The sequence below is a fragment of the Pieris brassicae genome, chromosome 14 (assembly GCF_905147105.1).
Source record: "Pieris brassicae chromosome 14, ilPieBrab1.1, whole genome shotgun sequence".
NCBI lineage: Eukaryota > Metazoa > Arthropoda > Insecta > Lepidoptera > Pieridae > Pieris > Pieris brassicae.
In genome coordinates this window covers 3,238,251-3,265,344 of record NC_059678.1, presented here as the reverse complement: position 1 = coordinate 3,265,344, position 27,094 = coordinate 3,238,251, and the positions used below count along the sequence as shown (strand labels likewise).

Here is a 27,094-nt window from a genome sequence, read left to right as displayed (position 1 = left end):
TCTATGTCTCGGTGTTACTAGTATAAATATATTATTTGTTTCTTCAACCGCAAAGTTGCGCAACAAATCCCTGAACAATATATCTATGATTTACTTTTATTTAAAAGAGATCCCATATTCTTTAAAATAAAACTCTTTGTCCAATCTGTCAATGACGATATTGTGTCCAAGCAAAAAAATTACAAAACTTCACTATTATAAAATGAAGACAATGAGGTTGCTTACTTTATTTCTAATAAGCGTTATCAATGTAAATGCTAATACAGTTCCTGTATTTCTATTAGATTATGAGTCTGTTCTTCCTCATGTAGTAGTAGAGCCGAATCCATTTAATAAAGTCGATACTTCAAGTTTCTTCGATATAATTCATGAAGCTATAAGGAATTCAAAGGTAGTAATAATGTTCGTAGAAGAAAAATTCAGTACTGAAGATATAAGCATCAAAGATGAATTTGGAACTCCATTTCCATATTTAAAACAAGGTCTCGGTGATAAAAAAGTTATGTACTTCCCAAAAGTAATTGAGCCCTACAAATTACTCAAGCAAGTCTTTCAACATCAGAAAAATAGTGTATACTATGTATCTAGCACTAGTAATAAAATACAAATACGTAATGGACGTCAAAAGCACTTCTATATTTATTTCAAAGACTCAGTTAATGACACTCGAGCTAACACGTTGAGGCGCCATGATATGGTTATGCAGGAAATATATTTTGTAATACGACGAATAGCATCCGGGCCCGTTGTAGGATTTTATACGGGAAAGATGAATCCAGTAGTCATTCGGAAAATCAACTTTCTACCTCCAAGGGTAGCAGTAAGAAAACAGGTTCCAGGCGTAACAGTTACTAGTACTGGAGCTCTTTTTCGACTTTTTGGTAAATAAAATATAATTCATAATTTCATTAGTATCATCTAGTAATACTAAAGACAACCTCTTTACATTTTTATTTACAGGAGTATATTCCACTGTTGGTACTCGTCGGTCCACGTTTAGTCAAAGTCCACTGGTTACTGAAGAGAGATGGGCGCGACGTCAACTAAATATTCGAATGGCATACACCGATTTCGAACTGGAGTTCACATTTTCATCTAAACCTGAGGGATGGATAGCAGGTAATCGTCAATTCTACATTATATTTGTCAATCAAATATATAATAACTCTAATAAGTATATTTGTCACTAATTGGCCTCAGCTAATGTTTGTTAATCGGTTTGGTTGTTATTAACATGTAGAAAACTGTTTTTAAAGGCTATTTGACAAGACTTTAAAAACCATTCACCACAAATGATTATTTGTTAGTAGCTTATAGAACCTACATAAATTATTATTTTTGACTCTGTAAAGTATTGTTTTTAAAAACTAAAATAAGAAATAATGTTATTAAACCACTATAACACTTAGCTATAACTTGTAAGCCAACATTAAGTTTTACGTGTTAGTCTGCATTTTGTACTCAATTTAATGCAAAATAGCATAAAAATCTCCTGGAATTCCATTTAGGTAAATGTATTCCAAAGAATGGAAAAACACAAAGACCTGATCACGACGCTGTTACGAGTGAGGGATACGCGCTGGGTTAAAAACAAAAACCAATAATTGTAAACACTACATTAGATCAAAGCCAACCTTTAACATTATATCCTAACTTGATACATAATGTGAATGTGCTCATGATAAATGTGAGGTTAGCAGTTTTTATATTTCCAGCTTAAAATTGGAATAATATCTGTAAAATACTCCCAACCATTACGGCGCTAATTTTAGACAAAGTACATATATAATGTTTACTTCTATGAAAAACAATCTCCAACAAAATTAAATCGCAATACGGGATTAGGAATATACAGGCAAAATCATATTATTTATAAAGAATATATATAAAAATCATTTACTCATAAGGTAACACAATGTACACTTATGAACGTCAAAAACAGAAATGTATATAAAATGCCTCTAATTTTACATTTACTGCCAGTTCCCAAATCAAGGGCGTAGAACGGAAGAGAAGAACTGGTAATAAACTCTCCGCCTCTCTTTTTATAAGTATGCTACATCATCGTCTATTTCAATTGTGTTTAATATAGATGAAGAAATTTGTAAAGATTAAACAAGATACTCCATAACGATCTTTAAAACTATGTTATGTACATGTTACTGTCAATAGCACATTATTTTATAAACAGTATTATTATTTACAAATTTCATAAGTATGCATTTTATGCATTTTCTGTAACGATAACGATAACTCTTCATCAGATGATATGTCAAGGAAATTTCTTAATTATCACTTTAATATTAATTTCAGTGGAAATTGCTTTGCTATCATTTTATATAAACCTATGTATTTTACCGTTTAGAAAATGTAGCTCTTTTGGAATGGGGTGAAGAAGTTGGTCACACAAAACTGGGGGTGACCGTCCCGTGGGAGCACTCTTATATTTGTGGAGAGCCACTGACTATAGTTAATACTAGAGATGGAAGTGCTGTTATTATATCGCAATATCAGGTAAATTGTATATTTACAATATTAGTATTTTAAATTACACATAAATGACTAAATAAGCCTTTTTTTCAGTTACAATCATTTCATTCCGATGTTTATTTACGCAACAGTTCGGGAGGCAACAATACACACTGTTTTGGTCCAGCTATTCATTGCGGGCCATATTTTAACTCGCGAATATTGTCTGGGTTGATGATAACATTTTTATTTCTTGGGATTTTAACGTATGGTGTCATTATTTTATATAACTGTAATTCAAATGACAGATACGATGATGCTCAAGGTAAACCACTTGTGATTGCTTCTGATATGCATTAGAATTTCTTTTATTAATGAAAAGTAATAATTTCGTGTAAGAATGCTTCATTGAGTTAATTATAAGTTATTTATGTTATAAAGTTAATAAATAGTGAAAATGTCGTGTTACATAATATTTATTTTTATATATAATTAGAGATAGAGTTGCCCCACATTGTCGTCAAGTTGTTCGTTGAGAAAAATTGCCAGTCTTAAAAGATTGAATGCATCACAGATTAGCCTAGTCGCGTAACACTCTTATTACTGTAAGCTTATCTGTGTTACCTGAACAAGTTAGTCCTTGGATAAAATAACGTTAGGTTTAGGTTAGCTAACGCATTTAGGTTAAGCGGCAATTATGAATTTATGTATCATTTAATTTTATATAAATGAGCACAATTGTAGCTAACGCAACACGAACAAAGACTATAAACATCCAAATTACAGATTTGTTGAAAGATGGAAGAAATTGAGATTGTCTTTAATGCATATTAGGGCACTTCATAATGCTGAAATGGTAACGATTTCAAAACACAATATTTTGTCGATGGCTGTCCATTTTAATACAATTATTATATTATTTTTGAAATGTATCACGAACGATAATGATATTCAACTTAGCCTTCTAAATCCCGACAGACACGAAATATCGCGAACAATGACTGCCGTATCACAAATTCAACCAACAGTCAGATTCAGAAACGGTATTTAGAGGAGAGTTACTTTTAAGTCATCTTAAGTCAACTCACGATGTCAACAAGTCAAGATGACTCAAGTCATCTTAATTTAAATTAATGAAATGAATGAAGAGATGAATGAGAAATTCAGAATACACACTTTAAATGTTAATTCCACCATAACAGCATTATTGTTTATGATAAAAGTTATAACCTATCAGATCTGGCTTTACATATATAGATTTTAATTAGTTGCTGGTGACAAGATGGCGCTACAGAAGGATTAACAATGATAATAGAAATAACCGTTATTATTCTTCTTAACCGTATATTTTTATTGAATAGACCTAATTTAAGTTTAGGTTTTTACTTGTATTGGTACTGGATAAATAAAGATAGTTTAGGGTGTGGATTCAATTATATCTTTTCCTCTAGAATAAAAAATTGTGAAAATATTTTTTATAAAGTAAATAATTACTGTTCAAGTAATCACCAAATAATAAAATCAAAGCCTCGCCCTTATAGTGCTTTCGCAATACTTGAACGGCCCCTTGAGTATGAAATAAAAGACGAATAATTTCATAATAATATATTGCACTAATCTAATAGTCGGACATACATTTAACCAGGCAGACCCTTGCTTTAACAACAATAACAAGTAAATTATGATGCCACTTAACTCTAAGCCAAATATAATAATAAAACAAATTATGTATTCTACAATCTATGGTCGCATTGTAATACTTGTGTTTTAAATGACATTTGTGTATCAGTTTTTTAATGAAACCTCTATAAAGCACAAGATTTTGGTTGAATCTATATAAAATTGATATTAAACAATAATAATTCCAAAACTATAATACCAGTCCTTTAAATATATTAATAGCTAGGAATTGGTTTCCGGCAGATGAGCAAGAGTGTTTTTTGTACAAAAATGATTTTGTGAAACTATCAGCATCAATATATCTTGCTGACAACACTTGTTGTGTGTAAATCAATTTCTTCATTAAAGTAATTTATGAATGAAAACAAAAATAAAAAAAACATTTATTTGAACGTTGTAACTACAAGTGGTACTACTAAAGCTAAGACAATCACTACTCAAACCTGTTGAGACAAAATTTTACTAATATTTGGGCAATAGAAAAGACATTTTAATACCCCTTTATTAATAAAAACAACTTTTTTTATACTGTTCCGTCTCTGTCTGTCAAATTGTGTTAACACTGCTATAAAGAGAGTCGAGTACTGTCAATCAGTAAGAGTTTTTTTTAGTAAGGGGGTAGAAATTCTATAATTTATTGACATAAAGGAAATTTTATTGTTTTAAGAAAAATACGGCCATTGCCCAAAATTATTAATAAAAAAATAACTAAAATAATAATATACCAAAATTGAATAACGGAAAGTTTTTGGCATCACTAATATATACAACTAATGTACGTTGGAAAAGCTCACCGCACACAAGCTTCTTATATTATATTTTTGCAAACTATAAATGCAAAAGTATTATAGAGCTAGCAACATTAGTTAGTCAACTAATCGTAAATGTTGCCAGAACACAATACTTCAATTAATTTAAATAGGTAAGCTTGTAATAAACGAAAATCCATATTTTAAAAAAAACTTTGTACCACCAATGTCCGCTAACTAAAAATGAAACATCAGTTATTGAAATCTTTAGTATTGTCTTTATCTTGACTGCAAGTACCAGAAAAAAGCACATTACATATACACTTTTTGCAAAAGAACTTATCACTCTAGTCTGTGTGCGGTGTGCCTTAGAAAGTGGTGCGTTTTTAATTCTTCTTCTCTTCTTTCTTATCGTCTGTCTGCTCAGTCTGTTGGGTGGATTGTTGGGAGGATTGCTGGCTGTCTCTCTCTGCCGCCATCTGTAGATTACATACATATTACAATTTCTGTAATGCCTGATTAGTGATTTGACCTTAACCGAGGGAATATATAATGTATTTTATAAATCCTAATTAACATGGATTCTTTGAAACAGTCTATATGTCGCAGTAAAGTATTTATAAATCAGAGAGTTAATTGAATCTCTAGACAGTTAATTAAATGTCTATATTCAATCAAGTCGCTAGCATTTTGATTTAAATAAAGCACCATCGAAAACGTTTAACTATCTGTCTGACCGAAAGCCAGCATGTTGATTAACAATGTAAAACAAGACTGCCATGATTATTTCATTTGTTATTGTTATTTCGGTGTGATCGTGAAGAACTGAGAGCTTGGGAATTGCGTGTTTTGCTTTATTGTAAATGGTTAGGTTAGGTTAGTCTTGTTGCCTAGTAACGGTTAGGAAAGTCGTTAAACGTTTCGTTCACTGACTTGTCTGACGGAACTTTAGAGACTTGATTGAACATCGACCATTAATTAACTGTCTAGAGATTCAATTAACTCTCTGATTTAACTACTTTACTGCGACATATATATCGCTTGCTCCAGGGAACATAATCGTAGAGAATTTTTTGCACATCAATGTTTTTTAACTAATTTCACTGTACAATGTTGCTTCCTATCTCATTTTCTCCCACGTTAAAAATCTTATGAATGTCGATGTCCCCGTTGCATCCGGTTTGAAATCACAACGATTCTAAAGAAGTTTTAATTTCAAAAATTGCTTTCATTTGATACACACATAATTGTATATACTTTATCCTTTACAGTATCCTAATAGGACAACCTTCTGTAATGATTTTTTTCCCTGACTGAGATTCTTGACCAATCCAAATGAAACGGGCCCTAACGTTTCTGTATCCAATAGAGGAACGTTTCGTGACCAACCCCAGTGACTCTTTATACCTAAAAGTTACCATTAAATGGTGTTAAGTGGAAACGTAACGTTTAACAAGAGGAACCCCCCCCCCCCCAAATATTAGTTACGTAATACTTGAACACTCCCTGTGGGACCTATTGGGACCCATCATGTTGCAGATCTGTGGTGGGAAATTCTATAATGGGTATGACGTGTCATATTTTAGAAGCACGCGTATGGCCACTGTTTTTACCAGAGATTCCGTGTCGGCCATTACAGTTTTGTGTATGAAATGGAAATGTAGGAAGAAAATCGCCCCCAAACGCACTCGCAAGTGAGGATGATAACTCTCCTCCGTCAATCTGGCACGTTTGCTTGACCAATGCATTTAATAAAATGCGCTGGCTCAAAAACGTGCAAAGTTTTGTTAGAAAACAATTTTTATATCTGTCGTACGTCAAATCCAATATGTTTTGACATTGGATATTATAAATTTAAAATAACATTTCTTTGACGAATTTAATAAAAATCATACATATTTCATACGTTTCACGATTGTTGAGACTTGAGAAGTCGAATTATTTAACCGATATATATATAAATGAATCCCTATTTCCCTTGGTCACGGCATCACGCGTGGACGGCTGGACCGATTTCGCTAATTCTTATTTTGTTGTGTTTGTTATTGTCAGGAGAAGGTTCTTATGAAAGCGGAAAATTGGAAAATTTAAGAATAGTTAACCACCTATAACACATTAAGTTATCCTGACTTTAGTTACGATAACATTTTTTTTTTCAGTGCATAACATTGACATTGAATGCGTGTTGCAAATATCGTCAAAGAGGATGTAAGAAAAATTAGCTAGATATAAGAAAAATTAAAATTAGTTATTATATTGATAAAATACATATAAAATAATTACAGTCGCTAATTGTTTGTGGCATTAATCTTGGAAATCCATGTTTTTCACATGGCCAGTTATATATCGTTAGTTAATTATCATATCATTTTTAGTTAATTATACCAATTCGAAATCAATATTCAGAGCTAAGACAGTACAGCGTCTGTCGGATCAGCTATTTTTTATAACTATTAAATAATGTTTGTTAAATTAAAATAATAAAATATAATAAATAATTATAATCCAATAAAATTAAAAAAAAAAATCTAACCTATACGAACGCATTTACGTACACGTACGTACGAATTGTCATGAACGTTTAGCACGTAGTTATTAGTTACATTATAAATTTCACACTACAGAAATCTCCGCGTTACAGGAAGGAGAAACCGCGTTATATGGGGTCGGACATCGCGTAATGTATTAATTAACTAGAATATAATTAATCAGCCGTAATGAATTAAAAAAAAATAGTTCAATATTTGTACCGACTTGAATAAATGTAGGACTTTTCATATTATAATTATAATGTTTTTTTTTTCATAAAAATATATCGTAGAGCTGGTTAGACACGTAACCTATGTCAAAACGGACCCACGTTGCGTATGGGAATCATCCATGCGAACCAAAATCTTTTTGCTGCGCCTGCGCATTGCGCATGTCAAGCGCAATAGTTCACTTGCGACTTGTATTTGGGTTCGCATTAAAATCACGCACTCCGTCCGTTAACTTATCTATGTTTTAATAATGAGATAACGAAGCTGACCTTCTTGTAAGCCTGCTCGAAGAGCTTCAAGCTGGCCTGTTGCAGTGTGTTGGTGGCCGTACGAATGGCTTCCGGCTCGGCGCTGTCCTTCTGCGCGAGCAATTCACGGAGCTTGCCCATCTCCACGCGCAATTTCTCACACTGAAACGTTAAAAATTAATTATCATCTAAAAGTTTTCATATTTCAAGAGCATTACAAGCAAAATGCAAAACTAACTTGCCACCTTTTTGCCTTTTTGGATTTAAGGCATGCAGGCATTGATGGCAACACTGGAGTATTTTTATGGTATAACCCTAAATCCGTAGATCTTAATTTTGTTATAAAACGGGCAGCAGTCACGAGATGTTAAGAACTGTCAATGCCAGAGGGCTCGCGATTGCGTTGCCGGCCTTTTAATTGGAGGCTCTTTTCTTTAAGAACCCTGAGTTCAGAAATACATCAGTCGGTAGCTGATTCCATACACATCCATACCCACTTCATAAAATGATAATTAGGTCTAGAATTTTTTCAGAATATTAAAACTTAAATGAATTTTAATATATATAAAACTTAGTTCAAATATATAAAGCCCAGAATTTCTCGCAATTCGTGTGTGTAGCATTGAGTGATGACAAAAATAATAATTCAAATTGTATGTAATCCTAGACACACAAAAATTTATTGTAGATTTTCTATAATTATAATTTAAAATAAAAACCATGTCAATTGATTTATCTTTTGTTTTTTTTTAGTCCTTAATATTGTTGGGGTTACATTACCTAACTTCTAAAGGAAGAAGGATATTATAAACCCCAGACAGTCTGGCATCCATTTTTACCGATATCATAGAAATGACGACGGCTTAGATTAGATGCATTCACTTGTAGGTTTCAAACTAAAATGTAGTAACTTAAATTAAAAAATACATCTTTATCACTTATATGGAGCTTTCTTTAGATATAAAATAATTTATTTTGAAAACGCTGCCTCAATGATGAAATTTATTTAAAGACAACTCATGTCAAAATTGTGTCTACACTAATATTATAAAGAGCTGTTATATGTATGTTTGTAAGGTTTCCATACAGACTACTGGATCGATTTTAGAAAGCTAAATCTAAACCGACTGACACAGACTATAAATTTACAAAAAAAAAGGTGTGAAAAAATTATCCATAAAAAATCTGGAAAGTATTGAGGGTAGAACCAAAAACAAAATTTGTACAGTATTATAGAACGCATGAATATCAACAAAAATAATGTTTTATCTATGGGCAATTGTATCCCGAGTCGGAACTACAAAACAAAATGTTGTGTATGGGGAAGTTCTGAGGCTCTGAAGTTCTGGAAATAAATCTCTTCTCTAAGATTATAGAAGAAAGTTTCCATTTTTAACAATTTACAATAATCAAGCTAAAAATTCTAGAATTGTTCAATACCCACAGAGTTTTTTAAATTGACTAATGTCGGACATTCTACGTAAATTATGTTACGAACTTAAAAATGTATTACGTATATATTCGTTGTAATGTAAAATCTGTATATTGGTTAGATTATGAATGTGTGTATCTAATAATCAGAAACTAATTAATTAAAAACTAAGAAGCAATAGCATAAATATATCTATAGCCCAACTTAATAGTTCTATTATATATTATATAAAACATTTTATTTAACACAAAAACTGTTGTACATAATCTATAACAATTTTCACCAATTAAAAATAATTCATATAATGAAAATAAAAAATATGAATGGTTAGAAATAAATCCAAGTTTACAGTTACTCGTGTGAAAAATCACATACAAAATAATATAATACAATCAAAATAAGTTCAATTACAAAACTGCTGTGGTTTGTATTAATGTAAGCATAGCAGTCTTGTTCAGGAGCGCGACAATTGCATATAAAAGTAGTATTAGTATATTCGTATAGAAGACAATTAAAAACATACCTCTTCCTGTGGCAACTGGTCCTTGTATTCATCCATCTTGGTCTCCGTATCGTGTAGTACACCCTCAGCCTGGTTGGAGACTTCGACTCTTTCGCGCCTGGCTTTGTCAGCGGTTGCGAACTGTTCCGCTGCCTTCACCATGTTCTCGATCTCGTCCTTTGAAAGACCGCCCGATGATTGGATAACGACTGGAAATTTATTCAAATCAAATTTTAGTATACTGTACATCTAGACATAGACATTACATTTATTACTAACGAAACACACAAAATAATAATTTAAAAAAAGGAATAATGTACATTTTAAGTGTGGAATGCGTGTGTGGTTGTAAGCCAGGCGTTGGCTCAACATCTGTTTTTTTTTTAAATAATTAATATCCCAAACTGAAGACTGTGTTTCAGAACCTAATAACCAGTGATTTCAACAATTACTCTTAGGGACCGCCGTTCAAGTAGTATTAGTAAGCAGATTAACTGAAATTTATCCCCCCCCCTCCATATTTTTATTATATACCAGATAATTAAATAATTAATTATTTACTAAATCATCAATTTCTTTAAATCGACCAACCAATGAAATTTCTGAGCACCATTAACTTTCACTTTAAATAATGAAATTGGAACCAAGGTCCAGGGTTATAAGAAGCCTGTAATACTGGATATTATAAAAATAACACAGCAAAAGTTTAAGAAACAAAATCCTCTTTACAAAATAAGTATGTGTAAAGTATCGTTTAAAATTAGCTAATTTTATTCTTTATTTTAAAAGTCTGTATCGCAGTATCTAGGAAGGCACTAGACCAGAGAGTCTAGACCAGCTGGTGCTGCGAGTTATTCTTGCATCGCTGCAAAACCATTTGCACATGAGTACAAGCAGTGATCGACAATGCATCTAGACTAAAATTAATATTGTTAAAGCAGTATTATGTTTTAAAAAATATCAATAAATAATTAGTATGAATGTATACAATATTCCTTTTTGATATCATTCTTCATATCATGATTCATTCTTTGCCGACCAAAAGTTTTCTAATTTATTATACAGTGTAAACTCTATATAACGACACAGTAGGGACTGTGGATTTTACAGCGTTAAAGACAGTTGTCGTTAAATGGAGAGAAAAGATACGTATAGATGATCTATGACTCCCACTTATTAGTCATGGTCAACAACAGTCTTCAATTTCTTAGAAAGTTCGTGTGCATGATGCCGACAGTCCAGTTTACTGAGGGCTGGGAGAAGCTTAGAAAGTAGTTTATTACTCAATTGTTGTCGTTAAATAGACAGAACTGCATGACTCCCACTAATTAGTCATGGTCAACAACAGTCTTCAATTTCTTAGAAAGTTCGTGTGCATGATGCCGACAGTCCAGTTTACTGAGGGCTGGGAGAAGCTTAGAAAGTAGTTTATTACTCAATTGTTGTCGTTATTGAGAGTGGATATGATAATGCTATGTAGAGTGTGTCGTATGGAAGTCAAGCTAAACCAACCAAAGCCAAAGATTTCGACGCTTTAGGGAGTTCGTCGTTAAATCTAGGGACGTTACATGGAGTTTACACTATTATTAAATTTTCATAACTCACTTTGTTGTTCCTTTCCAGTGCCCTTATCCCTCGCCGATACGTGTACGATGCCGTTAGCGTCAATGTCAAATGTCACTTCGATTTGTGGCACTCCCCTGGGCGCAGGGGGAATTCCCACGAGCGAAAATTGTCCGAGTAATTTGTTGTCCGTCGCCATTTCACGTTCACCCTGGTGCACTTTGATTTCCACTTGGGTCTGGCCATCAGCAGCTGAAAATTACAATTTTACAAGTAGAAAACATGCAATATATGTTTATATGTCTCCCAATTACATTTTTTTTTACAAAACGGACACTTAATGTCAAGTGATGCCGCCGCCCATAGACACTTTTAATGGCAGAGTGCTTGCGAGTGCGTTGCCGTCCTTTTAAGAATTGGTACGCTCTTTTCGTGCCTAAGTCGAATTGGTTTGGAAATATTTCAGTTCAGTGAACTCTGCCTGAAAAACTGCCTTAGAAAACGCTCAGTTGTGGAACGACGGACGTCGAGGTGATACGGATGGTATTTCGTATTCTGCCTCGACGTCCTGATGAAACTCAGCTGCAGGTATTAATCCGAACAACTCCTCTGAACACTCTCCATGGTAGAAGCAATAGAAGATACAGAGTGACCCCACATCTCTACGCAACGACAAAGATACATATCTCATAGCCATATGTTTACAGCAATGATATTATTTAAATAACATTACATATAAATATCTATCGATAACATTAGGAACTTATAATTGCTATCTGTATCGCAGTATCTAGGAAGGCACTAGACCAATGAGTCTAGACCAGCTGGTGCTGCGAGTTATTCTTGCATCGCTGCAAAACCATTTGCACATGAGTACAAGCAGTGATCGACAATGCAACTTTAATAATTATAATAAATCAAGCTGTACAGATTGATTAAGTATTAAAAAAACAGCACATAAAAATAGCAACAGCATGCAAATGTCAAAACAATTAGAAAAGTTATTTATATTTTTAAAATATTAAAATTAGGGATGCATAGACACGACTTTTTGCCGATACCAATGCTTGGTAAAATAAAATAAAATATAAAGTACACAAACGTATAAGATTAGAGGTTAAGATATTAAAATGAAGAATTAAGAGTAATAATTAAATTAAAATACAATAAATAACTGTCAATAATTAAAATTAATATTTTTGTAATTCTGTATTTTATTTAATTTGGTACCGAAAACATACTACCCGCAAAATGGAATACGCGGACAAAGCGGGTGAGACAACAAAGTGAATAAACCGCGGGGATTCCCCGGGCATAGATAGTCCGTGCCTCGCAACGAACTAGATTAAAAAAGATGCGCGTTCACATCACTTTATTGAAGCGCGAAAATGGAAAACTAAATGGTATTTATTTAATATAAATTAAAAACATTAATCAAACTTGATATATTTTACCTTAATTTAATTTTTATTCACCAAGCATTAGTATCGGTATCATTTTCATAAGAGTAACGGCAAAAAGGCGTGTCTATGCATCCCTACACTTTCTATAGTCAATGATAATAAATGTCCCAATCGGACCTATCTGGGACTCATTGCTAAAACTAGCGATTGTCTCTATTTACATAAGTGAAATAATAAATTTATTTTCTCTTTGACATTTACAACCCTGTCAGAGTAGATGACACTGACAGGTGGTCTCCGTAAAAATCTCACCTGTAGAGAACACCTGGCTCTTCTTGGTCGGGATTGTAGTGTTCCTTGTGATTAACTTAGTGAACACTCCACCCAGGGTTTCGATACCGAGCGACAGGGGTGTCACGTCAAGCAGGAGAATGTCTGTGACGTCACCGGCCAGAACACCACCCTGAACAGCTGCACCGACGGCCACGGCCTCATCGGGATTGACTGCCCTTGATGGTGCTCTGCCGAAGATCTCTTGGACTGTTTGTTGGACCTGGAAATTTTGTTTGTGAATGTAATATTGAAATTCTTCAATGTATTATAAATAATAGAACAATTGGCAAGATTGTTTTCTTTAGAAGGCTTCATCAAACGATTTGTTTAAATAATTTAAATTTTTTCGTTAATTTATTGAAATGTCTTAATAAAGCAATGTATACTAGAATCTAGAAAATGCAGTTCTAGGCTTAAACAAATATGACAAAAACTTTGGATCAACTGATATGAGGTTTTGTTATGTGTACGATTAATAAAATATCTATTAATAACTAGCAATCAGAACCGTTCGATAATTAAAAGCAAGGAATAAAAATAAATATATTTTAGTTAGATTTTTATTAGATGCTTATACCATAACAACAGGCACGTAGCTATAGTTGCAAACAACTCTAATCGATAGTCAATACATACTAGTATATTAGATTTCTGTGGTCTGTGAAGTTTATATATTATTTATTTTAAATCCAACCATAGACTCGCACATCGGAAACTCAATGAGAAAGAACATAGATTTCTTATCCCTGTCTCCTGTATTAACTATCTGTTACCTAATAGAGGCACTCCTGCTTGATGACAAAAGTTAATTATCTATACACACGCGATATCTACGAAAAAACAAAACAATCAGTAGCGAAATCGCGTGTCTGTATATCTTAAAACCATTATGTAGGTAGGTATACACGTTAATGACAATCAAGGGTTGTGTGTATTTTTGAATGACGTATACTAAAAACAAAAATGTCTAAAAAATAAAAAAATGTTTGAAAGATAATAGCCGATTCTCAGACTTACTGAATATGCATTAAAAAATTCATAAGCATCGGTCGAGCCGTTTAGGAGGATTATGGGAACGAACATTGCTACACGAAAATTTTATAGATATAATACTCGTAACGTTGATTTGCCTTTAACTAAACTCCTTTACATGTCAGTGCCATACCGTAACTGTCAGCTGTCACTGTCAATGTCACAGAGCTTATAAAAATAATCGCTAATTCACAAGAATTGTCTGTGAAACATGACAATGACAGCCGACAGTACTGCTATTGCTCATGTTACATCGTCAACATTTTGGTATTACATAAAAACATGTTTTTGAAATGTTTGCAAGATTATAATCTGAATGTACACTCAGTACAGCCAGTGAATATGTCCTCAATTTAATATTGCACCCGGTCAATGACCTCGCCCAACCAACTATGGAGTTGGCCGAAGCTTGTGCTGGAGTGCTTAAATGTAGCAAATAATAATACGTTGATATGAGTTTAGTAAGTTTCTCCCTAATATAATTTATCTCCCCCTCCTCATATCTGCAAAACTCTCAAAAATAATTCTTACCTAGTATAAATTTTTGTCTTACCTTGGGCATTCTTGTCATTCCTCCGACGAGGAGAACCTCACCGACATCGGTGCGAGAGACTTCGCCGTCTTGCAAAGCTTTCTGGCAAGGCGCAATTGTCCGCTTAATTAGATCACCCACCAAGGACTCGAGCTTCGAACGGGTCATCTGAAATAATAATATGTAGATTAAATTTTCATTAATTCCCGTTTCTATTAATACATAGAAACTAAATTACACATGAATAAGAAATTCTGACAAGCAACGATACACGGACATAAGACTTAGAACAGGTGTGACAGAAATTCTCACTAAGATAGAGCAAATGCAATGCTATGGAGCTACGATGAAAAATACAGCAAAATTGAATCCCCTAAAAGCGGAAAGAAGAAGAAGAGGCCGACAACGTAACAGATGGCAGGACTAACTAACAGCAGGCTACAACTGGAGAAGAGTCGCAAAGGATAGAGAACAGTGGAAAGGCTTAGAGGAGGCCTTTGTCAAGAGGCACACCAAACACCGAGACATATTGTAGTGAAAATATATTGAAGATCACAGATAATCTAAATATATATATATATATTACTAGATAGACCGGTCAAACGTCGTTTTTCCATGTACATTATTTCCAGGATACATTCTTTTTAGTACAAAAAAAAACCTACTATAAAAAAAATAGGGGTTGATCGTAGAGGAGTGAACATTAAGAATTGTATGTATTTTTGGATGTTGTATTGTATTGTCTAAAAAAAATTTATTGGGGTGGACACCCCTTATCACTTAGAGGTTTGAAAGGTAGATAGTAGCCGATTGTCAGACTTACTGAATATCTATAAAAAAAATCATAAGCATCGGTCGAGCCTTCTCGGAGGAGTAAGGGAACAAACATTGTGACTCGAGAATTATATATATATATAGAAATGTAATAATACCATTTTACTCATACATGATACCAATCATACATATATACATACTAGTATAAACCCAGAGCTCTGGGTAAAGATCCAGGAGAAGTAAGGCCCACAGAATACACAGTGTTGGAGATGTTTCTGAGATCTAATATAGAGTTATACATTTCATTCATTCTTACTCATTCTCTAACTGCTAACACATACCCACTAACATCATATACTCAGGCGTGTAGAAACTTCCAAAACAAAAATAAATAATGAATAAACACATTTTTTTTATTTTTTTATAATATAAATAGTGGGCTTTATTTAGTGGCTTACACATACAATATGTAACAAGGACATATTGATCCGTTGTCCATAGAAAAACAACAGACGGTTTCACTATGTCATAATTTAGCACCAATATCAACCACTAAAGCTTTGTGAACTGAAATGTGTGATACTTGGTGCAAACAAATATTTTAATATAATACATACTTCCTCTCCTTAACATATTGAAATGAGGTACAAGTCTGTAGCTATGTATTGCCATAAAGGCGTTCCTCAGGGTAGCATACTATGCCCGTTACTGTTTCTCCTGTACATTAATCATTTACCTATTTGTTTAGTAATAAATACAAATATTTTATTGAAATTGACCAATTATTATCTTACTACTACTGACTATTTGACACTAAACAATTTGTTATTAAGTAAAGACAAAACATAGTGAGTACCTAACAAATAGATCAATATATAAAGAAATAAAATGTATGTATACATATTTTCTAATATATATATATATAGGTGTACCTATAAAAAAATAACATATAAAATTCCAGTTTACTAACTTCAATTATATATCAACAACAACAGTACAAATTGAAACTTTCATTAACCCTTGAAAAGAAAATTATATGTAGGTAGACACAAAAAATTTACAAAATTGCAGGTACACTCAATAAAATTCCCTAAAATAGTTATCTTACCTTAAGATTCATGTGCTTGGGTCCAGAGGCGTCCATGGTCAAATACGGCAGGTTGATATCAGTCTGTACGGAGCCAGATAATTCAATCTTCGCCTTTTCAGCAGCCTCTTTAAGCCGCTGCATGGCCATCGCGTCTTTGCGGATATCGATGCCTTGCTACAAATGCATACAAAAAATTATTATTTTTTTGTTTACCAATTCAAATGAAGCGAATAGAAAAAGCTATTAAACCAGATAATAGATTAACATAGTCTTAATATTGTTACAAGCTGCCGGGATGGAGGAAGGCAAACCTGAACTTTTTAAAATTCATAATTTTGAGTGAATGAAGTTGTACTAGACGGTATGATCTAATTTAGCCCTTTTATATTCGCAGAAAATCGTAATATATCCGTTTAAATTATTGGAATATTTAAATCTGTATCGCAGTATCTAGGAAGGCACTAGACCAGAGAGTCTAGACCAGCTGGTGCTGCGAGTTATTCTTGCATCGCTGCAAAACCATTTGCACATGAGTACAAGCAGTGATCGACGATGCATTAGTTAATTTGTTATATATGTCAAAAATAGTACCGCAATAGGATTATATGATATCTGTAAGTATATATTTTTTCTAAAGACTCCTAAGACTTCCAATGTAAATAGAATCTTATCAAATTTTGATCTACAGGTGATGATGGTGTGATACTCACGTCTCGTTTAAACTCGTCAACCAGGAAGTTGACAATGACATTGTCGAAGTCCTCTCCACCGAGAAGAGTGTCTCCATTCGTGGACTTCACTTCAAACACACCCTTCTGAATCTCCAGTACCGAGATATCAAATGTTCCACCGCCCAAGTCGTAAACCGCTATACTGTAACGAGGATGCAACTTTATTCGTCGAATACTTGGCTTACATTAAGCATCTAAAAAATCTAGCATATTAGTTTTGCTAGTCTTTAAGAAAGAGAGCGTTCAAATATTACGTCACGCCAATTTATGGAGATTGACCCCCCCCCCCATGAAACGCGCCGTAACGATTATGTATCCAATAGTAAAACTACGTTTCGTGACCACACCCCAGTGACTCTTAATAACTAAAAGTTACCATTATGTGGTGTAAAATACTGGAAAGTCAAAAATAATATTAACATTAACGCGTAATTCAATCCCCGCCCCGCATCGTAACGTTTTACAGGACAATCCCCCCCCCCCCCCCCCACAAATTCGTTACGTAATACTCGAACGCTCCCAAAGGTAGTTGAACATATTGAATTCTAATCTGCATAAGTTATGACACGATAGTTTTTACTATTTAAAAGTATTTTATCGCCCAACAACGCTTTTTTTTATATTTATTGAAGTGAAACTTCTTTATCGGCGTTGGAAAAAATTGTGCCGTCACATTTTTAAGTTACGCGACATCTTTTTCTTGTCCCTACCAGGGTTGATTCGAAGCCATAAACAACAAACATATAGAATAATTATAACAATTATAGTAATAATTATATTACAATTAACGAAATTCTGTTATAATCTTAGTAGTGATAAGGTAAAATGAAATAATTGTATTATTTAAATTCATGTCTATGATAATAAAAGCCTTTTGTTAAACTTTATCTAATTTAACTTTATTTAACCAATGTATGTAAAGTTGCATATAGTATATCATTTTTCGAAAAATAAGGTCATAAGGTCATTTTCAATTCTTACGTGTCTACACTAGTACACGCACACATTTTTTTTATTTATTTATACGTTCTAACACAATTTGTATCCCAAATTTTACAGACACACATCAATTATATTAGAACATAAGTAAGCTATCAAAGGAAAAATAAAAACAAACACATATAAACTAAAATAATAATAATAATACTAACTAAATGAAAACTTAAACGTCATTAAGAGCATTATGAACAAGGTTACGGTATCATGGCAGACCGAAGATATGTTTAGTGCACCGCGAATTCGCGAATAATTCCAATTATATGTTCCAGAACTTCTATGTTGGTTATGTATCATATGTGCCGTCTTCAATATATGAAATATATTCATAACATATTCTTAAAATAAACAAACGTTCATCTATACACAAAATAAACATTCCAGCAAAAATTTGGAATCAAAGAAACATATTGTTACGAAGACGGGTCGACTGCAATGTTTCTAGATTTTTCCACTACCCAGAGAACTTTTCAGCAGGCTGAAATATGATTTCTGACCGTTTCAGGAGAGGGTCAATCACATATTAGAAAATTGTAATTTCCATAATGTTACCCTAGTTTTCAGGAAGCTGAAACCTTTTTTCAGTCGATTTCAGAACATGTGTAGTAGAGTGGTGCAGTTTTCAGGAGACCCGTTTTCAGGCGTTTTCAGGCCTAGGTATACCCCTTTGATGAAGGAATATTCTAGATCGAACTTTCTAGGTGTGAGACAAGGACGAAATCATACGAGAGAGAGAGAAGATCAGAACTTTCTCGAAACTAGACTGAGCACTCTAGAACGCCGTACGACAAGGACGGAGCAACGTGCGAAAGAGACAAAGAGTGCGGACGTTCTAGAATTGCGCAATCGCTACTCAGTAGCAAGCCCGCCTAGTGAGTTCTCGAATATTGTTTAGAATTATTCCCAGGGATATATAAGCGAGCCGAAACGCGACCAGTTACTTTAGTTTCGAATGCGATATCAATAGATAAACACCGAAGCGATAAAGTACTGTGTGAAGTGTGCATAATTGAAGTAATTAGTGACTGTGTTTTAGTGTGTTATAAGTGCATTTCTGCAATTAATTTGTGCCCATAAATTCCTCATTGATTTACCAAGAAATAAACCCTTGAATAAATCCACGGCGTTTTCTATCCGATCCCCTAGCTCGTAACAATATCAAAATATACTAGGCGGAATCAGCTTGCGAGTTTATACGTGCATTTACATATATGTTGTTAAAAATTTGGAAAATTCAAATCTGTATCGCAGTATCTAGGAAGGCACTAGACCAGCGAGTCTAGACCAGCTGGTGCTGCGAGTTATTCTAGCATCGCTGCAAAACCATATGCACATGAGCGCAAGCAGTGATCGACGATGCATTATATTATATACGCAACGCTCTATGAGATTTTAAATAATATATTGTATAAAAAAATTCACAAACGACAAATAAGTCGCGTTTAGTATATTTTAAATCAAATTGTAAACGTAAACGCGCATCTTTTTTAATCTAGTTCGTTGCGAGGCACGGACTATCTACGCCCGGGGAATCCCCGCAGTTTATTCACTTTGTTGTCTCACCCGCTTTGTTCGCGTATTCCATTTTGCGGGTAGTATGTTTTCGGTACAAAATAAAATAAAATACAGAATTACAAACATATTAATTTTAATTATTGACAGTTATTTATTGTATTTTAATTTAATTATTACGCTTAATTCTTCATTTTAATATCTTAACCTCTAATCTTATTGAACGTTCGAGATTTACCCCCGCGAACTTAGTTTCTCCTTAATGTGGTTTTAGTTAGCCTTAATACCGTGACACGAAAGAATAATTTCACTGTATTATCGTCACAATAATTTGAATTTTATTTACACTTCGGTCTAAGTAACACGTGGTTGGCTATGCTAACACCAAAAATTAAAAAAAGTAGAAATAATTGAATTTCACGGTATTTCGTTTACTACAAAATAAATTTAATTTATACTTTAGCCTTAATAACACGTGGTAATCATGATATTGAATTGTAGCTTATATGACACGTTTGTCGGGATACCACAGCAGTGCCATCTATTGATTACTTACTCAATCCAGTCGAAAAGTATCGACATATGTTAGAATCTTTTGGAGTTAACAGATACTTGTGACTGTCAATTAATTATAGAAAAATAATTTGCAATAAAATAAAATTGCGACTATAATTAAAGATCTAAGCCATCCTATCTCTTAAGTTGGACCAGACTGCTCACAGTGTGCCAATTTAATTAAAAATCGGTTAAGTAGTTTAGGAGTCCATCGCGGGCAATCATCGTGACAGGGGATTTATATATATCAAGATTTTATGTTACCAAGCATTGGCATTGGTGTCGGCCATCATCATCCCTAAAAAAAAACTTACATTTTATCTTCAGTCTTGTCCATTCCATAGGCCAGTGCGGCGGCTGTGGGTTCATTGATCACACGGAGTACGTTCAAACCAGAGATTTGTCCTGAAAAAATATTTTTATATATAAATCTTTTGTGCGTGTTTTCAATTATACTCTATACTCGTATAATCGTCAGTTCAGCGTCGTGGTCAGCCAGAAAGAATCTAAACCAGACTATTTACAGAAGCTTCTGGCCTTAACTCTTATAATATGTAGTTGAAAAAGAGAGACAACGGTGATTGCCGTGTATAAGGACATTATAAAGTTATTGTATATCAATTATTTTTTGTAACTGAGACGGTATGGTGCCGTTCAAGTATTACGTGAGCAGATTTACAGCAATTTATCCCCCCCCCCCTCTTGTAAGCAAAAGTAAGCAAAGCTCTCAAAAATAATAGTACATAAGCGTATGAATTTCTTGTAGGAATACTCGAAAGTGCATTTCGTTTTCAAGCATAGACAATGTGTAAAGTAAATAATTACTGTTGACGTAATCACCAAATAACACATCAAAGACGTAATACTTTAACGGTCACGTTATTTTTAATTTAGGGTTTAGTTTGTATAAGGTGTACAATAGTGTAGTCGAATAAAAAAAATATTTTATAATCAATTGAAAGCGGTTTGGAAAGATTTAGTTTGGAATAATACTTGATTGTAGTTTTACAAATATCCCAAAACTTGAGGAATATTTTTGTATGTTCGAGTTAGCAAAAACATGTTTGGTTTGGTATTTAAGATGTGTCTGTCGGTCCTGCTACAAAATGTATCTCTGCATCAATTAAAATTAAATTAGGTAATAATTGTAAGTTTTTAATAATAATACATAGCTTCAATCCGTTCAAAAAGTGTTTTTCTTAATGTGTAAAAGCTATGTTAACAAAAGGCAATACCAGAGTCACACAGTTATACTTTGTATTTAAGATGTGTCGGTCCTGCTACAAAATGTATAAAGACCTTATATGAATAACAGTCAAATACAAGAAATTACTGTAGTCAGGCAGAGACACACAGTTGAAAATAAAGGTCCTGACAGAGTTTTAACCTCAGTCGAATTGTTGGCAGCGTTTTAAATATTCTTCAACACATATTATCAACCGATTATACCCGCTCATCGGTAATGAAAAGATCAACAGAAAGAATGACCGGACGGACAATTGTTCATTAAAATTTTGGATACCCTGCCTATTATAGTTTTGAAGTTAAAAAAAATAGGTTACAAGTTTGACCTGAAGTGACAGATGATAGACTTCCAAGCATGTCTACAGATTTCTCAGACATTAAGTCGAGATAGCATAACATTTTATATTTTCCAAGTTTCCATCCTCTCAAATCGCTTGATTCAGATATTTGGAAGTTGGTTAAATTTTTCTAAATTATTTTTATTATAAAATATTCTATATTATATCTATCTTCAGTGGTGATATCATTTACAATATTTGGGGTCAGAAATAAATAGGTGTTTGGTATATGTTGTGTTCTTAAAGTGTATTGTTGTACTGTATCGCAGTATCTAGGAAGGCGCTAGACCAGAGAGTCTAGACCAGCTGGTGCTGCGAGTTATTCTTGCATCGCTGCAAAACCATTTGCACATGAGTACAAGCAGTGATCGACAATGCATAATTTTAAAATACTAATTTTTACATGTTCTTAAGATATACCATGGTAATTGTTTCACTAATTAAAGTTGGTGTAGTACAGGGTAGTCTTGTAGGGTCAACTTTTTTTATTAATTACATCCACACACAGACTCATGCAACATCCTCTAACAATAGATATTATTTACCAAACATAATGCCTAATGATTAGTAATATAAGGATATGAAAAGGAATGCTACGGTGCATTCATCATGTATGACAAAATGAGAAACAGTTAATAAATAGGATATACAAGGCAACCTTGGATGGTGAACTCAAGTTGGGTAGGCCTTGTCGGAAATACCAGGAGGTACCAGAGAAGGGACCAGTTAAAAGAACCTATGACAGAGTGGAAGTAAATGTCATGATAAAGAGGTATGTTGAGATAGCAAGTGGAGATCCATGGACCCTGCCAATGCTTTTGGGAATAAGGTGTGAAGAAGTATGAAAGCACTTTTTGTTTCTTATTAAATGTAAAGTTATTTAATTCCTTACAAACTGTGTACTATTTATATTTTTCAATAATAATATGTATTTTAATCAATTCACATAAAACATTAACTTCTATAGGTGATAATCCGTTTTATAATATCGTTTCTAAAAATCACCCATATGACCCCAGGAATCTTACCAGCATCCTTGGTAGCCTGTCGCTGAGAGTCATTGAAGTAAGCTGGTACGGTGACCACTGCATTCTTAACTGTAGTGTTCAGATACGCTTCAGCAGTCTCCTTCATCTTAATCAGAACGAATGCACCAATCTGACTCGGCGAATAGACTTTGCCGTCGCTTCCTGAAAACAGAAAAAAAAAACCATTGAAAATTGTTTGGAGGTGTGTGGACGACAATCACAATTGTATGCTATTATATATTCTAGATGTAAAAAGTACATTTTATGCTGTAAAGCACTAAAGAGATGCACACAATAAACTCCAAGGAATGGGATAATGAAAGGTTGCTTTCAACAAGTTAGAGGTAATCTTGATAGAATGCTGGCTTTAAGTTGCCCCCTTGTAAAAGTAAGATGGAGAAATAATTAAAAAGGAAAATGACATTTGTCGTATGCATAAATTTGACGAAATGTATCACAGTATCTAGGAAGGTACTAGACCAATGAGTCTAGACCAGCTGGTGCTGCGAGTTATTCTAGCATCGCTGCAAAACCATTTGCACATGAATACAAGCAGTGATCGACAATGCCTTATTAATTTCGCCAAACTCTGCATAAAGGAAAGTTGTGAATTGTTAATGTTAAAGAACCTAGAAAACGGCTACTACATATCTTATGACTGGGTAAAATGTTTGCTTGGAATTATTGATGATCTTACAAATTAAATAAGTATTGTTGTTGTGTAATTGATATTACTTATTATTGAGTGTATGTCATATAATATCTATTGACTTCAAAGCATAATGAAACAACACATTGGAGTATAATCTCTTATCAATAACTTCTCCTGACTATGACAGTATACTATTATGTCTGCTTATGCTTATATTTTAATTAAGTTAATTAATCAACTGTATATATATGCCAAATAGTATTACCTTGCACCCAGGCATCTCCATTCGAAGCTCTGACAACCTTGTATGACAAGTTTTTCATATCCTTTTGCACTTCTGGGTCTTCAAATCTGCGACCAATCAGTCTCTTGGTAGCATAGAAGGTGTTTCCGCTGTTGGTAACCGCCTGACGTTTAGCTGGCATACCAACTAATCGTTCACCATCCTTACTAAATGCTACATGCGATGGGGTAGTACGAGATCCCTCTGTGTTTTCCACCACCTAAATTTTTTAATATTGACATTTATAGAAGTAGTAAAAAGATACCTATAACTCCTCAGAACTAATATGTCCAAGCAATCAAATCCAATATGATTTTAACATAATATGGACATCATACATATATGCATACTATGTGAAACAACAGATGGAACAATGGCATGTTGGCTGTACTTTGAATGTATAACCAACTTTGATAGTCAGACCTACAAGAAATAGATAATATAAAAAAAAGATTCAAAGTATAGCTGTACTTAGTATAATTTAAGTAATCAATAATTAAGGAGAGGAGATTTTATTGCCAGTTCTTATTATCCATTCTACAACCTTGATTTGAGAACTCTCAGTAAATGTAAAATTAAAAGCATTTAATATGTATTTATTTATTGACACTCATAAGTGTACATTGTGTTACCTACATGAATTTGAATTTTATAGAATTAGACACATCTAAAATAGTAGCACCAAACACAGGATATTTCCTGGTTCTGGTTTGGGCAATAATTTACTATAACTTACTAACCTAATATCTATATTAGGTTAATGAAAATAGGGCATATGACACCAGGACTATGCCGGTGTCAGTCCTTTCAGATCAGAATCAAAACAGTTGTTAACTAATTTACCTTTGGTGTTTTTCCTTCCATAACGGCAACACATGAGTTAGTTGTTCCCAAGTCAATGCCGATGACGGCGCCGCGAACACCATCTGATCTGTTCAGTGAAAATAATTTTATAGTCTTTATTCCTAAAAACAGTATTTATCACACAACTGCAATGTATGCATAAAGTTGTGTTAACTATTTCAATTATTTACTTCATTTAGTAAAAGTTCATACTTTGGAAAAAACTTTACCAACCTAAATAGTTAAAATGGGATTATGGTCAATCCAAACATTAAATTGAAAATTATCTTTTTTTTGTTCCTTATAAATAATGGCACAGGAAGTGTTTCATGGTTAACTTAGATCATTATTTTATTTTAATTTAATTAAGTTAGAATAATATTGTAGTTATAAATTTCATTGTGTAAGATATTATTGCACAATTATTGCTACATCAGTACTTGGTAGTTAATAAGACGTAACCATTGAGATTTACTGTGCATAACAAAATATTGTTCACTAACACATTGTATCTACGGTTAGTTAAATCATATAAATTGTCTCTTTTACATACAATCCCATGTCCAAATCACAAGGTTATTTAAGTTAGGTTATGTTATATACGAAAATTTCCATGAAATAACTTACTTGTGCCTATATTGAATTGCATGCTGCTGATAAATTGGAACGGTGGGTGCTGCGGTCTGTAAAAGAAATAAAAACCCAACTTCAGGAAGAACATCGAAAACCTACAAAATAGTTTTTCACATGTGCCGAACGGCACATAAGGTTTTTAATGCTATTTAGTTGAAATTAAATAGTACATCAACCTATTAATAAAACAATATAATTATTCTGACAATAATATTTTACATGACAATCGATTTTCATTCGTTTTTAAATAAAAAATTGTCACTTACATTTTTTAGGATTGTGGAAAAATTCCTTTGAGTGTAAAAGTCTGTTCCAATTCCTGAACACTCCAAAGCCTTTCGGCTAATCACTCGCGTCGCGGACAACATTTTTAATTAAATTACGAACTTATCAATATACTTTAATATTTTATTCTACTACAGGCAAAAATGAGAACCATGTGGATGACGCAACTTCACGAAAGAACAATTCCTTAATTTTACAATGTTCTAGAATTATTGCCATTCACAAAAATTACGGAATACGAATAACGCGTGACAATTGACACAGGTCACTCTAGTCTATTAAAGAAAAGTAGTGATTCGTTATTATGAGCAGTCCTGTTTTGTAATTGGCGCAATATTTCTACTTAATGAATAAGACCAAGGACCGTCGTCAGCGTCACAAAATGTGAAAATTCAAAATGTAGCGCCGTTCAAGTATAGGAGTTTCAGTATTTAGTGAGACGGTCCAAAACATAATCAACATTTTTAATCATTTTAAAAGGTAATGATGTAGTCACTCGGACAAATTATCAAATGGTATTAAAAGTGATTCAACAATTCGGGTGTAAAATAAACCAAGAACTTTTTAACATTTATTAATATAATGAAAATATCAGTAACTGCGCATTATTTTAATATTCACTATATACTAATGAGATCTAACGTTAGTATAATTTTGTTTTTAAATGGACGGATATATTACTATTTTAAAAATATAACTAATTATTGGGCAAGTAACATTTTTTATTTTATTATATTTAATTATTTTCCACACTGCAGGACCAATAAAAAATCCTTGTGATTTTAAATGTAACGTTAAAAATATGTGTTTGTATTAAAAACATATAATTAGTAATGCTTTAGGTTATTGTATAAAATTTCGTTTCTTGAATTAAACATCGCGAATACTGCTCCCTTTTTAAACATACCAATGTAATTCATATCCAAATAAGAAAACAGAAGCGTTTTCATTTCATTAATTGCGACAGCTTATAAAAAAATATAACAACATAGTCGGAACCTCATAAAATTGTATTTATAAACTATAAAGTATAAAAGATAGTACTCGCCCAAATCCAAATTTTACTAAACATGGCAACATTAGAAAAGTAAAGTTAAAATTGTCAAACCGATAGGTATGATCATAAAAGTCATAATAGTTGTTTGGACTTTGGATTGTGTTGTATGTGCTCATAGATTAACTAATATTTGTATTAATATACCTAATGAATTAATAATTACCCTATAGCCCTACGATACAAGATATAGGTCTCAGAATGCATCCGTTTTTAAGATTGTTTTGTCTTTATCGGCCAAGTGCGCACATAGAAATATCCAATTGAATATATATTAGAAGAATCATAAGAGAGAGCTTGAAATATTAATAGTATAAACATTGCCTTATTTTTTACATATATGTAATTTAGTAATATTCATAGAATTGCCTCC

General features: G+C 33.1%; 2 protein-coding genes across 2 annotated transcripts; one reads left to right on the top strand and one right to left on the bottom strand.

Moving 5' to 3' along the window:
- The first annotated feature begins 165 nt into the window (after positions 1–165).
- On the top strand, positions 166–3,827 carry LOC123718044. The gene is made up of 4 exons (XM_045674402.1): positions 166–881; positions 961–1,119; positions 2,366–2,514; positions 2,584–3,827. The coding sequence occupies exons 1-4, from the start codon at positions 203–205 to the stop codon at positions 2,827–2,829; spliced, it is 1,233 nt and encodes a 410-aa protein (XP_045530358.1). The 5' UTR covers positions 166–202; the 3' UTR covers positions 2,830–3,827.
- Positions 3,828–4,061: 234 nt separating this feature from the next.
- LOC123718001 (heat shock 70 kDa protein cognate 5) lies at positions 4,062–25,870 on the bottom strand. The gene is made up of 14 exons (XM_045674337.1): positions 25,649–25,870; positions 25,377–25,432; positions 24,750–24,837; positions 23,889–24,126; positions 22,972–23,133; positions 20,675–20,765; positions 17,277–17,439; positions 16,585–16,740; positions 14,724–14,870; positions 13,118–13,358; positions 11,445–11,654; positions 9,861–10,048; positions 7,927–8,067; positions 4,062–5,377 (listed from the first exon to the last, which is right to left on the bottom strand). The coding sequence occupies exons 1-14, from the start codon at positions 25,748–25,750 to the stop codon at positions 5,285–5,287; spliced, it is 2,076 nt and encodes a 691-aa protein (XP_045530293.1). The 5' UTR covers positions 25,751–25,870; the 3' UTR covers positions 4,062–5,284.
- Between the last annotated feature and the right edge of the window lie 1,224 nt (positions 25,871–27,094).